Source organism: Neomonachus schauinslandi, chromosome 11, assembly GCF_002201575.2.
Source record: "Neomonachus schauinslandi chromosome 11, ASM220157v2, whole genome shotgun sequence".
NCBI lineage: Eukaryota > Metazoa > Chordata > Mammalia > Carnivora > Phocidae > Neomonachus > Neomonachus schauinslandi.
Genome location: NC_058413.1, coordinates 42,054,601 through 42,067,326, shown reverse-complemented (window position 1 = coordinate 42,067,326; position 12,726 = coordinate 42,054,601). Strand labels below are relative to the sequence as shown.

The 12,726-nt window shown below is 48.7% G+C and overlaps 1 protein-coding gene across 2 annotated transcripts; it reads left to right on the top strand.

Moving 5' to 3' along the window:
* Positions 1-5,087: 5,087 nt before the first annotated feature.
* LOC110576599 (calcitonin) lies at positions 5,088-8,457 on the top strand. 2 transcript variants are annotated; one of them, XM_021685797.1, is made up of 4 exons: positions 5,099-5,184; positions 5,438-5,578; positions 7,702-7,886; positions 8,351-8,457. In XM_021685797.1, exons 1-3 carry the CDS (start codon positions 5,099-5,101, stop codon positions 7,859-7,861), a joined length of 387 nt encoding a protein of 128 aa, XP_021541472.1. In that variant the 3' UTR covers positions 7,862-7,886; positions 8,351-8,457. The 2 variants fall into 2 exon arrangements, with proteins under 2 accessions (XP_021541470.1, XP_021541472.1); XM_021685795.1 differs by lacking the exons at positions 7,702-7,886; positions 8,351-8,457 and adding an exon at positions 6,471-6,945 and having other exon boundaries at positions 5,088-5,184.
* The last annotated feature ends 4,269 nt before the right edge of the window (positions 8,458-12,726 follow it).

The following is a 12,726-nucleotide window of genomic DNA, read 5'->3' as shown; positions in this document are numbered from 1 at the left end:
AAAGAAAGAAAGAAAGAAAGAAAGAAAGAAAGAAAGAAAGAAAGAAATGGGTTTCCACACTGGAAATAGAAAACAGTGGAGAATATTTTAAAAATCTGAGTGAAAATAATTTCCAACCTAGAATTCCATTTCCAGAAAATCTATTTATCAAATAATGGTGAATATGCTCCACCAAAGTGAGAGAGGAAACCAAGAGTGAGGAACAAATAAGATCAAGGAAAAGGAATAAACAGGGATGGGCAGAAAGAAAATTAGACAAATGAAAAGTGAGGGAATTACTAGAAGTAAAACAAATGAACAAGGAAATGTCATCAAAGTACACTATGTGGCTCAGCTGGGAATAAGTAATATTTACATGGTTTAATAATGTAAGCCCTGAATATCCTTCTGACAAACAAATACATGACATTACCATATTGAGAGGATGTGAGTAGGGTAGGGATGTGTATTATTTGGGTAGAGGGTAATATATAAAGATTTCTGTTAAATACATAATTTTAATACAAGCATCAGGAGGGAAGGGTTTTTTTTTGTTGTTGTTGTTGTTCACCATGAATTGCTAGTGCCTAGAACTATGGCCCCCACATAGAAGGTTCTCAAATAACTGTTGCATGAATGACATTTTCTGCTTCAAAAAATTTAATACATGGAATCTCTTTCCCTCTAAAATTAAGACTAGCAGTTTCAAAATTTAAAAGTAATTACATAAAATAGTTAAGCTGAGCATCACAATACTTGAGATGATTTAAAAGCACAAAATATTCCTGAGAAACTATTCTTTGTTAATCTTTATGCTAGCTGGTTTGATTGGGGATGCCTTGGAGCTCAGAACAGTTCCAGGGAAATCAAAATGTAATTTTCTCAATTTAGAAAGCAAGATATTGTATTGACTTTTCCTTCCATTCACTCACTAATATAATACAAGGATGGGGTGAGGAAAACTGCTTTTAGAGCTGGTGTACTTCGGAAGAGAAGTCCTCAGTACTTCTCACATTTGATTCCAGAAAGTTTTTACCAGGGCAGTGATTCCTTCTATTCAATAAAGAGGTGCGTCTTTGGATCAAGGATCTGTTTTGCCATCTAATGGATCTAAATCAGGTCTATTTAGTTCAACTTGGCTGCGAATTTACGGCTGACTCGGACTGTAATGAACCCATGGAACTTTTCACTCATTCATCCTCTCGCTCTCTCTCCCTTCACCGAACATTTGCTGTACATCTACTGTGTGCCAGACACTGCAAGAACAGGAGGAAGAAGACCATGTCAAATAATTCTGGGTGCTTACAGCTAAAATAGCCGGTCCCACTGGAGCACGCAAGAAGGTATCCAAAGCGCGAATCCAGGTATTTTGGTGTTACGATCTGCCTGCGAGTCGGGTGCACACTCTTACTTGTCAGAGGCCTTTAAAGAAACTTCCGCCCAACTTTACCCGGGGTAGCAGCTCTTTGCGGGGTTGCGGGCAACCGTCGCGCCCCGCGGGAGCGCAAGGCACAGCTGGGGATTGTACCCCTCTTAGTGGCAGCGCCGCTGGTCCCAGCACTTCAGAAAAGTCCTACACCTCTCCAGTCCTCAACCCCAAGGATTCAAAGTTTCCCCCAAATTCATACTGTGGGCCTCCTGGGAGGCCAAACCCCAACCTGACTCCACCAACGCGCCCCACCTGCTTCTCAGGCTCCGCGTGCCACTAGCTTCGTCCGGGCTAGGCAGCTTGGGGCTCTAGGGTCTGGGGCCTTCCGGAGCTTCTTTCCTACCCCCTCTCTCCTCCCCTCTGTCCCCTACGCCGGCGCAGCTATTTTTCCGAGGCCGCAGAGCTCGTGGCGGGGGTGGGGGGGAACGGTGCAACCCCGAGCTGCTGGAGCCAGCTACAACGCTCTGCCAGACCTCAGAGACGGTGGCAGTGGTCCGGGAACAGGCGGTGTAGAGGGCAGAGGCGTTAGTCAGGTAGTGCCTCCCAGCTGTGCCTTTCCACTCCTGCCAGAATCCGGGAGAAAGGGACAAGAACTCTCGTGTATTTGTAGGGCCTTGGGGGGAAGGGCCCTGCCCGGCTAGCCGTCCGCTACAGCCCTGGGCTACTTTGTAGGTCCCGCGCAGCGTTCCGGGGTTAGGGGCGACTCTGGGTCATGCAGCCACTGTGCGCACTGCCTGCTGGGGTAGCAAGCAGGCCCGGCCAGAGCCGCCGGATTCGAGGATCAGGATTCTTCGGGGGTGTTACCTGGAGTTTCAATTGCCCCGGTGCAATTGAAAATAAGACCCGAGGGCCCCAACAGGCAGCCCCTGAGCGCCTTTCTGATCTGCAAAAGCAGTAAGCACCAGCGGGTGGGATCCCGCGAGCCTCTGGCTTCGCTCTCTGCACCGCACCCCGGGGCGAGGCTATTCGAGAGGCTTCCTGAGGGCAGGAGGGGCCAGAGGGCGCATTTGGGGGCACAGCCCTTACACCCCAAAAGGACCAGCCTAAGGCCCCGAGGTGTGTGTGGAAGTATACTTCTTCACTTCTTCCACACTGCCTCTACCCGCCATCCCACTCTGCCGGGTCGGCAAGAGCTGGGGCTGTTCTCGCCGCGCCCAGGTGCGGCGAGCGCCCGCAGCGCGGACTCCCGAGAACTCGGCTTTCCTTAAGAAATAAAGCAGAGGTTGAGTGCGTGCGCCCGTGCCTGGGGAACAATGTGCACCCCTGTGTGTGAAAAACGTGTCTATTTCCTAAAGCAGAAACTCGCGGGGTCGCTTTTGGGTTTGGGCGAGGTTGGTTTGTGTTGTTGCGCGCGCGCTCATTTGCGAACAGCGGGTGGAGGCGCGTAAGTTGCAGCAGGTGCAGGCTCTCTCCCCGAGTGTCCGCGTGTGAGTGCGAAAAGCCGAGCGGTGGTTGGGGTCCAGGTGTGTGAATGCCGGACGTGCGCCCCGCGCGTAGCGCGAGTGCGCTCACCAGCCCGCCTGTAGCTGAGAGAGGCGCGTGTGTGAAAGTCCGAAGGCTGCCCTTTGAGCTTGCAGCACCGTCTCTCCTTTGTGGGACCGCGCAGGACCCCCGCCCACTCAGCAATCAAGCGCTTCAGAGAAGTGGGGCATGGGTATGGAGAGACACCGGTAGAAACTCGGGCACAGGCTGTCCTAGCCCAGCAGCTTGGCAAACAGAAGCCCGAAGCACGGGACAGCTGTGTAAACCAACCGCGGCGCTGCAGTGGAGGGTCCTGGGTTAGAGTGGAGGGTGCTGAGCCCGCAGTCGAGGTCTCGGGAGTAGGAGGGAAATGCCTAGCGCTCGGTGTAGCCAGTGCCGGCTTAGCCCCTTCCCCAGTCCTCCCTCCCACTCCCACCTGTCCCAGACGAGTGAGGCGAAGGCGGCTTGGCTCGCCAGACTAGAAGCAAAGCTACTTTGCATAGCGCAGGGTGCCAAGGCGCAGGTGGAGTGGGGGGTGGGGGAGAGCAGGGGATATCTCAGGAGTACCCAAGGTGGTCCAAGGAGATTAATCTTTCAAGTTCCCTCCCATTCCCCCCGCCCCCATCCAACTCTTTTACAGTGGGCTCTTTCAGCTGAGATGCCTTTTTAGAACCCCAGACTGCTGTTTAACTTCCTGGGGGTCCAGGCGGCCAGTCCCGGGTCGGTACTGGCATAGTAGGAGGGGCCTTGAGGTCGGAGTTCAGGCATCAAGAAAGTGAGAGAAGCTCCTCTGGCCCCTCACTGTAGGTGACGCCAAATTCCCCGCTTGGCCCCCACTCTCTGGACGTCGAAAGCTCTCCACCCCTCCCCGCCCGCCAGCTCTCCAAGCAATGACCTCATTGCAAAGACAGCTAGAGCCGATGGTTCCCCTCCCTAGAGAACCAGTGCAGGGAGCGCGAGCAATGACGCAATTGGAGCTGGGTCGGTCCTGGCCACTTTGGATTGGCCGCGCCGACTCGTGGGGACTCCCCTCCCACTATCGCTGGAATAAGAGACCAGAGCTCCGCGGGGAAGACGCCCGCAGCAGGCGTTGTGTCCATCGGGGCGGACCGGCCGCTACAGCTGTCCAGAAACTCCAGGCTCCAGGTGAGGAACTTCCCACTCCGCTCGCTCTAGTAACTTGCCTCTCGACTAGTTCATCTAGTTTGCTCCATCTGTCTGTCTTTCTTTTTGCCTCTCAAGGCCATTGCGGCCCAGCTACAGGCAGGTGCTCCTAGTTCTCTGTCCGGCTCAGGGGTAGGAGGGCGGTTGGGACAGTCGGAGCACTGTCTTCTAGTTAGCGCAGGTGGAACTCCAAGCATTCCTAGGGCTTCGCCTGGGCGCTGGAAGCTCCGCGAGCTCAGGTAGGCGGGTCTGCGGGCCCCTGCTTTGGTGCACCTTGGCGTGCAGGATCCAGCCTGAGTTTGGTTTGGGAGTGCCCTGCGCGATCTGTGTCCTGAGGGATCACGTTTGATTCTGGGGACGGTGGAGCCTGGAGCCTTCCTATGAGGCGCCGCCAGCCCACGAGCGTCCCTGAGACACTTGCGGAGACCTGGGGCTGTGCAGTCAGCCGAGCAGGACGGGGGGCTCACCTCCGGATGCTGGCCACCCGCACCTACAGCTAAACTGCGCTCCAGCATAGGGGGCTGGGCTGCCAGAGCCCAGACACCAGTAACTGGCACGTTAAAATTTCCCCCAAGTCCAAACCCACGTACTGAGAGATCAGTGCTCCTTCCCAAGGTACCCTTCCCTCTTTCCTCTGCCACGCCTTAGCGGGGGATCCAGCCAAGGGGAAGGTGGCCGTAGATTTCTCAGTCCCTGAGCAGACAGGCGCAGTGGAAGAACAAATATATCTTAGGAGGGTGGGTCCCCGCTTGGTCTCTGCAGAAGGCAAAAGGTGTGCGTTTGTGTGCATGCACTCGTGTGTGGCTTCTCCCTGATTTTCCACAGAACTCCACCACACCCCGGGACACCTGTTTCTGCTCTACCAAGCCGTTCACGGCCTGGTATCTTTTGAGGTTCACGGCAGCCCCTCTGGCAAATGCACGGAGGCTTGGGGAGGTGGGTAACTTGCCTGAAGCCACAAGGCCGTTGTGGCAGAGGCAGAACAGGAACCCAGGTGTGTGGGCTCCAGGCCTTGCTTGGTCCCCATGCAGTGGTAATGTCTTTCTCTCCTTACAGAGAGGCATCATGGGCTTCTGGAAGACCTCCCCCTTCTTGGCTTTCAGCATCTTGGTCCTGTGCCAGGCAGGCAGCCTCCAGGCGGCACCATTCAGGTGAGGCAGCCCGAAGCCATAGAGCATTCCCCTTCTACTGCCCCTGGGATCAGGCAGTTCTGTGCCTCTGAAGTCACTGCCACAAGGCTACAAGACCCGTGGGGGAACATTGAATTCAGCCCTGCGAGGGGGTGTGGGGGTGGAGGGCACATCCTCAGGGAGAGTCACAGGGACCAGGAAGCCTTGCCACTTGTCCCGGGGAGGAGGAAGGCAAGGGCTCAGAGCCTCTCTTGGCTTTGCTTCCCCTCACCAGGTCTGCTTTGGAGAGCCCCCCAGACCCCACGGCACTCAGTGAGAAGGAAGGCCGCCTCCTGCTGGCTGCTCTGGTGAAGGCCTTTGTGCAGACGAAGAGAAATGAGCTGGAGCAGGAGCAGGAGGAGATGGAAGGCTCCAGGTAAGGCCCCCCACTCTGCCCTGGCGTCTCCGGAAGGACAGATCCCAGAGAGGTAGGAAAAACAACATCTGGCCAGGAGTCCAGCAGCTATTCACCAGGCCCTGGGGTGCAGCCGGGCTTGGGCTCCATGGACTACAGTGGTCCCGGTGTAGCCCAAGAGACCGTAGTTAGACGCATTAAAGAGGCCCAGTCCTGAAAGCTGTTAGGAAATGGAATGAGGACGTATAGAATCCCTAACTCTGGGCATTGGTCTTGCCCTACTGAGGAGCACTTCCAGCATTGGGTGACTTGGGACTGGTAAGTATGAAGCCAGGGGATGGACTTGGTATATCTCAGGATGTTTTAGAAATTTAACCTGTGTGCGTTGTTCTTTCACACCCACAAGGAGTCTTCATTGCACATTTGCAAGGTGAAGCCAAAGGCTTTGCAGAGGGTGGGCTTGGGTAGAGCAGTGTCTGAGGTAGGTCTGGGGTCTTTATTGTGTAGGATCTGTGGAGACACGCATGTTGTCCTGGGGCCAGACACCCTTCCCTCCCTGTGTCCCCTGAGCTTGGAGCACACACCAGCCCCGGGCCTGGCTATGGCCCTGTGGGTCAGAGGCATTTGATGCACATGCAGCTACCCCGAGAATCTCAGTGCAGAGCATGAGGACTGACATAATGCAGCATGAGGAATGCTAGAAAAGGCTACCCCTTCCCCACGCAGCCCTTCCCCACCTTGCCCTGGCTCAGCAAACCTCTAGGTTCTCCTGATGGGGGATGTGTGAGCTGCCCTGCTGCCTGCCCCTCCCGCCTCTGCTCGAAGTGCCCCCTCCCTGGCCCAACCTTCTGCATGACTGCCCTCCAGGGCAGACCTGGTGCATGGTATTGTCTGGCATGTCTTTTCCCTGCAGCCTGGACAGCTTCCGAGCTAAGCGGTGCAGTAATCTGAGTACCTGTGTGCTGGGCACATACTCGAAGGACCTCAACAACTTTCATACATTCTCTGGCATCGGCTTCGGGGCTGAAACTCCTGGGAAGAAAAGGGACATAGCCAGCGGCTTGGAGAGGGGCCGTTAACCCCACTTTGGGGCCCTCCAGGATGCCAACTGAACTCCTCCCACTCTTTCCTGATTTCCCTTCTTGCTCCCATTGATGAACTTAACGCATGCAGATCTTACTTTGTTCTTCAAGCTGGTATTGGTAGCTTTGCTTATGACCGAGAATACTGGGGATCTCAGGATGGAAGGGAAGACAGCAGGACTTCTAGCCCAGGTTAGAGGTAAGAGTGAGGGAAGCTTTTTGAGATCCCAGAGGATTTCAAGGCAGAGTCCTCCAATTTCTGCTTCATCCCTCATGCTTCATCATTGATGAATAAACCTATTTTCTAAAAGGATTTGCACCGTGGTGGTCATTACTCTGGTCCCTGTCCGAGGCTCGAGAGTGACCAGAACCTATGTTCAGAAGTAGCTTTAGCCTCAGCGTAGCCGGATACAGGCCTTGGTAAGTGGTCCCTGTGAACCAGCTGCACCACCAAGAACAGGTGTGCAGAGGAGCAGGTAAACACTTCTGGGGGAGGATGCTGCATCCCTGCCCTCTGAGCCTCTTCCAGGTAAGACTTCAGGGAATTTTCATTTTCCCATGGAGAGTGGTTTTGTTGGTGTCTGCGACTGCTGTATGGCTGCTATATGTGCTCCTTGCATGTCTTGGTAGGGCTGGGCCTTCGGTGACCACTTCCTCCTGGGTCTAAAAGGACTGTATGTAAGTGACAGGAAGTGCAGGTTTCAGTACCTGATTCCTGGAGTCTAGCTTAGCACTGGGTTTTTTCTTTTTCTTTTTAAGTTTTTATTTAAATTCCAGTTAGTTAATGTACAGTGTAACATTAGCTTCATGTGTACCATATAGTGATTACACACTTCCACATCACTGGCTTTTTTTTCACGAAGGTCTTTGGGCAGGGCTCCTAGCGGAAGCTGCCAGGCCATTTCTCCTAACAGCTTTGATAATTGCATTTAGGAGAAACTCTTATTCTTAAGTGGTATGTCGAAGAGCTGCCATTCCCTTTATGAAGGCCCCATGAGGCAGGCTCCTGTCTCTCGCCTCTCACTGATAGGCCTTGCCTTCTTTCTCCATCCTGCAAATCAGCATCACTGCCCAGAAGAGATCCTGCAACACTGCCACCTGTGTGACCCATCGGCTGGCAGGCTTGCTGAGCAGATCTGGAGCTGTGGTGAAGAACAACTTTGTGCCCACCAACGTGGGCTCCGAAGCCTTTGGCCGTCGCCGCAGGGACCTTCATGCCTGAGCAGCTACTGGACTCCAGGAAGAAGGTGACCGCCCTTGTTCTGTTGGATGGGAGGGGAAGGAATTTGGAGGTTATGATCCACATGTTGAACCCCATTGGACCTGGTAGGGTCTTGAGATCCCTTCTTTCCAATCACATTCTTCCTTCTGAGTAGTGAGTTTCTTCAGCAACTCAGCCTGAAATCAGAGCACTAGGATAGACTACAGACATGCAGTGTCATCTTTCTGAGAGGAGAAATGAAAAAAAAAAAATGCTTGCTTGCTGATTGATAGTTGCTTTTTTTCCCTCGTCATTTGCCTTAAAAGCCTGTTTACATCTCAGACCCATACTTTGTAAATGCTGTTTAAAGAAGCACTCCTGTAAATGTGTGTTCTTTTTAGTAATAATGGTGATTATTCTCTTCTTGTCCTTCTTCTATTTCTTTCTTCTCCTTCTCCACTTCCTCCTCCTCCTTCTTCTTCTTTTTTATTTATTTTTTTCCCATCTCAGGTAACCCTGAAGCTGAACTCACCACTTCTATTAATTTCTGTTGACAACACTTGGTGAGAAGGCCCCATGGAAGATATACATGTTTGCATCCCAATAGATACTGAAAAAAAGCACCTTTGTCACTTGAAAGGAATGAAACTGAATGCAAAATAGGCTAATTCCATATGTATTGTGTATTCTTTTTATATTTGATTCTGTGTGCGGTCAGTGTGATGGCATCTATTATTGGCTTATCTGGTAGCAAATTGGTTCTTTGAGAGCTATCCTGTGGATCATGGCGGCTCTGCCAAACCTTAGGTGGACAATAAATCATTGTCTTTGTGGCCTCTAGGGACACACGGTAATGGTGATGCTTTGCCTTGTTGTCTAAGAACATAATTGTATACTTTGTTTAAGGAAATCTCAGTATTGTACCATTTGTGAACTTCATCAAGATTAAAAACATATTTTGGATACATGTGTTTTGAGACCCTGGTGGTTCATTTCAACTTGTTTCCCTGTGTAATAATAATAACAATAGTAGTTGATGTTTTTTGAGTGCTTGCTCAAAATGGACCAGATGATGTTCTAAGACAGTGCTGTATACCTATGAATTCATTTAATCTTTATGACAACTCCGTGAAGGAGATCCCATTATTATTTCCACTTTGTATCTGAGGAAACAGAGGCCTGGAGAAGTGAAGTCCAAGGTCACATAGATAGATGGTGGCAGTCTCAGGTGGTGGTTTCCAGAGTCTATAGTTGAAACCACTGCCCTATATGCTTCTCGACAGTGGCTTCTGATGTGTTCCAGAGACCCGCTGGCCATCCTTTGACCTAATTGCCTCACATGGTGGACCCTCAGATTTTGAAGAAAAATGAAAAAAAAACATACAAACAACCTGACTTTATATAATAAAGTGGATCCCTTCTACCCCATTACTTGGTGCTGCAGGTTGAAAGTTTGTTTCCCCCCCCACCCCCAAATTGTATATTGAAACCTAATGCCCAAAGTGATGGTCTTGGGAGGTGGGGCCTTGGGGAGGTGATTAGGTCATCAGGGCTATCCCTTGGCCCTTACAGATGAGGATGGAGAGCATTCCCTTGCTCCTTCCACCATGAGAGCTTACAGTCAGAAGACTGCTCTGAGGGAGGAAAGGGGCCCCCACAAGACACGGAATCTGTGGGCACCTTGATTTTGGATTTCACGGCCTCCCGAACTGAGAAATAGATATTTGTTGTTTAGAAGCCACCCGGAATGTGCCATTTTGTTATAGCAGTCCCAATGGACTAAGACACTTGGCTTCAACAATGATCCTTTTATGGTCATTGTTGTTGCATCCATGCACCATCTATTACACCCCCCACATGCATTATAACACCAGTGTATCCATAAATACTTCCCCATATATGGGAAGGACTTTTTAAACATAACCATGGTCCCATTTAACAGCTAAAATAAATTAACAGTAATTTCTTAATTCCTATCTCTCACATCCAGTCATGCTTCAAATTCCTCTATTATCTTATATATACGCATATATAAGATAATGTATATATATAAAATCAGGGCTCAAGTTAGGTCTTCACACTGTTGCTGGTTTATATGTTTTTTTATTTTTGCTGGTTTATATGTTTTAAGGCCCTTTAATGGAGGTTGCTGCTTCATTGTTTTTTTCCCTATTCAATTTATTTGTTGGAGAAACTAAGTTATTTGTCCAACAGAGCTTTCCACACTTTGAATTTTGATGACTACATTTCTGTGGTGAGGTTCAACATGCTCCTTTATCTGCTTTATTTCTTGAGAATCAGTCAGGAGAAAGAGAAGTCGGAGGCGAGGTCAGAGAAGAAATGAGGAGGGCAGATCATGTAGGACCTCCTAGGGCATAGGAAAGACTTTGGCTTCCTATCAGCTTCTCATCAGTGAAGCAGAAACCACAGCAGTAATTTTTAACAGAAAGTATAATTTAAGAAACTGACAAAGCAGGTAGTAGAGTTCTGAAAAGGTGAAAGAGAACAAGAGGTAGTGCAGAGAGAGAAAGTGAAGGAGGTGGCTGCCATCCTCAGGGCCTGGGGAACAAAGACAAGAGGTGGGTGCTGAGAATCTAGAACCTTGGAGAAGGATTCTCAGACCACTGAGAGGGGAGGTAGGCTGATGCGGGATCTTTGAAAAGGTGTGACAAAGCTGTTTGAGGAGTATGGGAAAACAAAATAAAACTGGAAACAACTTACCTGCCAGAGTAAACTCTGTGGGCAATGCTGACAGAGACAGAAATCAAAATAGGAAAGTATGTTTCTTTTTCTTCATGTTTCCTTGTCTCCTTTAAGGGTCCCCCAACTGGCAGAGCCTGAGATCCACCTGACCAAGGAACACGGAGTTCTCAGAGTCCCAGCTCCAGCAGCTGTTTCAGCACTGTATATTGAATTTTAAAATGACATAGAGAAAGGTCAATTCTTTCTGGTGTATAGCTCTATGAATTTTGACAAATACACTGAGTTGTGTAATCGCCACCACAATAAAGATACAAAGCAATTTCATTGCTCCTCAGAAGTTTCCCATGTTTCTCCTTTGCCCCCTCGACCCTCAACCCCTGCTAACAACTGTTATGTCTCTGTCCACCTAGTGTGTTTTTAATATTTATCTTTTAAAACTGAGATATAATTGATATGTAACACTGTATTAGTTTTGTGTGTACCACATAATGATTTAATATTTGTAGATAATGTGAAATGATCACCATGATAAGTCTAGTTAACATCCTCACCACACATAGTAATAATTTTTTTTTCTTGTGATGAGGCCTTTTAAGATCTATTCTCTTAGTAACTCTCAAATATACAGTAAGGTATTGTTAATTCTAGTCCACATGCTGTACATTACATTCCCAGGACTTACTTATCTTATAACTGGAAATTTGTACTTTTTGACCCCCTTCACCGATTTTGCCCACCCCCACCCCCTACCTCTGGCAACGACAAATCTGTTCTGTTTCTTTGAGTTTGTTTTTTGTTTTTAAAGATTTTATTTATTTATTTGACAGAGAGAGAGACAGCGAGAGAGGGAACACAAGCAGGGGGAGTGGGAGAGGGAGAAGCAGGCTCCCCGCGGAGCAGGGAGCCCGATGTGGGGCCCGATCCCAGGACCCTGGGAACATGACCTGAGCGGAAGGCAGACGCCCAATGACTGAGCCACCCAGGCGCCCCTGTTTTTTGTTTTTGTTCTCAATTCCACATATAAGTGAGACCATCCAGTACTTGTCTTTCTCTGCCTGACTTATTTCATTTAGCGTAAGGACCTCGAGGTCTACCCATGTTGTAACAAGTGGCAGGATTTCCTTCTTTTTTATGGTGAATAATCTTCCATTACACCTGTATCTATATATTTCTCTCTCTGCATATATAAATTACATATCACATGTCTTTAACCTTTATCTGTTAATAGACACTTATTTCGTTTCCATGTCTTGTATATATTGTAAGTAATGCTGCAGTGAACATGCGGGTGCAGATACATTTTTGAGATAATGATTGCATTTCCTTCAGATAAATACCCAGAAATGGAATTGCTGGATCATATGGCAGTTCTATTTTTAATTTTTTGAGGAATCTCCATACTGTTTTCCATTGTGCCTGCACTGATTTACATTCCCACCAACAGCCCACAAGGGTTCCCCTTTCTCCACATCATTGCCAACATTTGCTATTTTGTATCTTTTTGATAATAGCCATTCTAAGAGTTGTGACATAATATCTCACTGTGGTTGTGATTTGCATTTCCCTGATGATTGGCGATGTTGAGCGCCTTTTCATGTTCCTGTTGGCCATTTGTATATCTTCTTTGGAAAATGTCTATTCAGATCCTTCTCTTTTCCAGAATTTCATATAAATGAAATCAGTATGTAGCTTTGAGTCTTAGCATAATGCATTTGAGATTTATCCATGTTGTTGCATGTATGAATAATTTGTTTCCTTTTATTGCTGGGCAGTATTAGATTGTAGGCATGTACTGTAGTTGGATAATTCATTTATCTGTTGAAGGATACTTGGATTGTTTCCAGTTTTTGGCATTTATGGATTCAGCTCCTATAAATTTCTGTGTATAGATTTTTGAGTGAAAATAAGTGTAGTGGGATGAATGGGGCCCTTCAAAAGATATGTCCATGTTCTGATCCCCAGCAACATGTGAATATTACCTTATTTGGGAAAAGGGTCTTTGGTGATGTAATTAAATTAAGGATCTTAAAATGAGATCATCTTGAATTATCTAAGTAGGTCTTAAATCCAGTAATACGTTTTTATAACAGGTACCCAGAGAAGATACACACAGAGGAGAAGGTGATGTGAAGACAGAGGCAGAGTCACAAGTCAAGTTTTTAGCCAGCAACCATTAGAAGCTA

Bases quoted from the DNA above. Each gene is read 5' to 3' on its own strand.
- LOC110576599 (XM_021685795.1), top strand. From the start codon at position 5,099: ATGGGCTTCTGGAAGACCTCCCCCTTCTTGGCTTTCAGCATCTTGGTC. The intron at 5,185-5,437 runs GTGAGGCAGCCC...TCCCCTCACCAG, and splicing joins CTCCAGGCGGCACCATTCAG to GTCTGCTTTGGAGAGCCCCC. The intron at 5,579-6,470 runs GTAAGGCCCCCC...TTTTCCCTGCAG, and splicing joins GAGGAGATGGAAGGCTCCAG to CCTGGACAGCTTCCGAGCTA.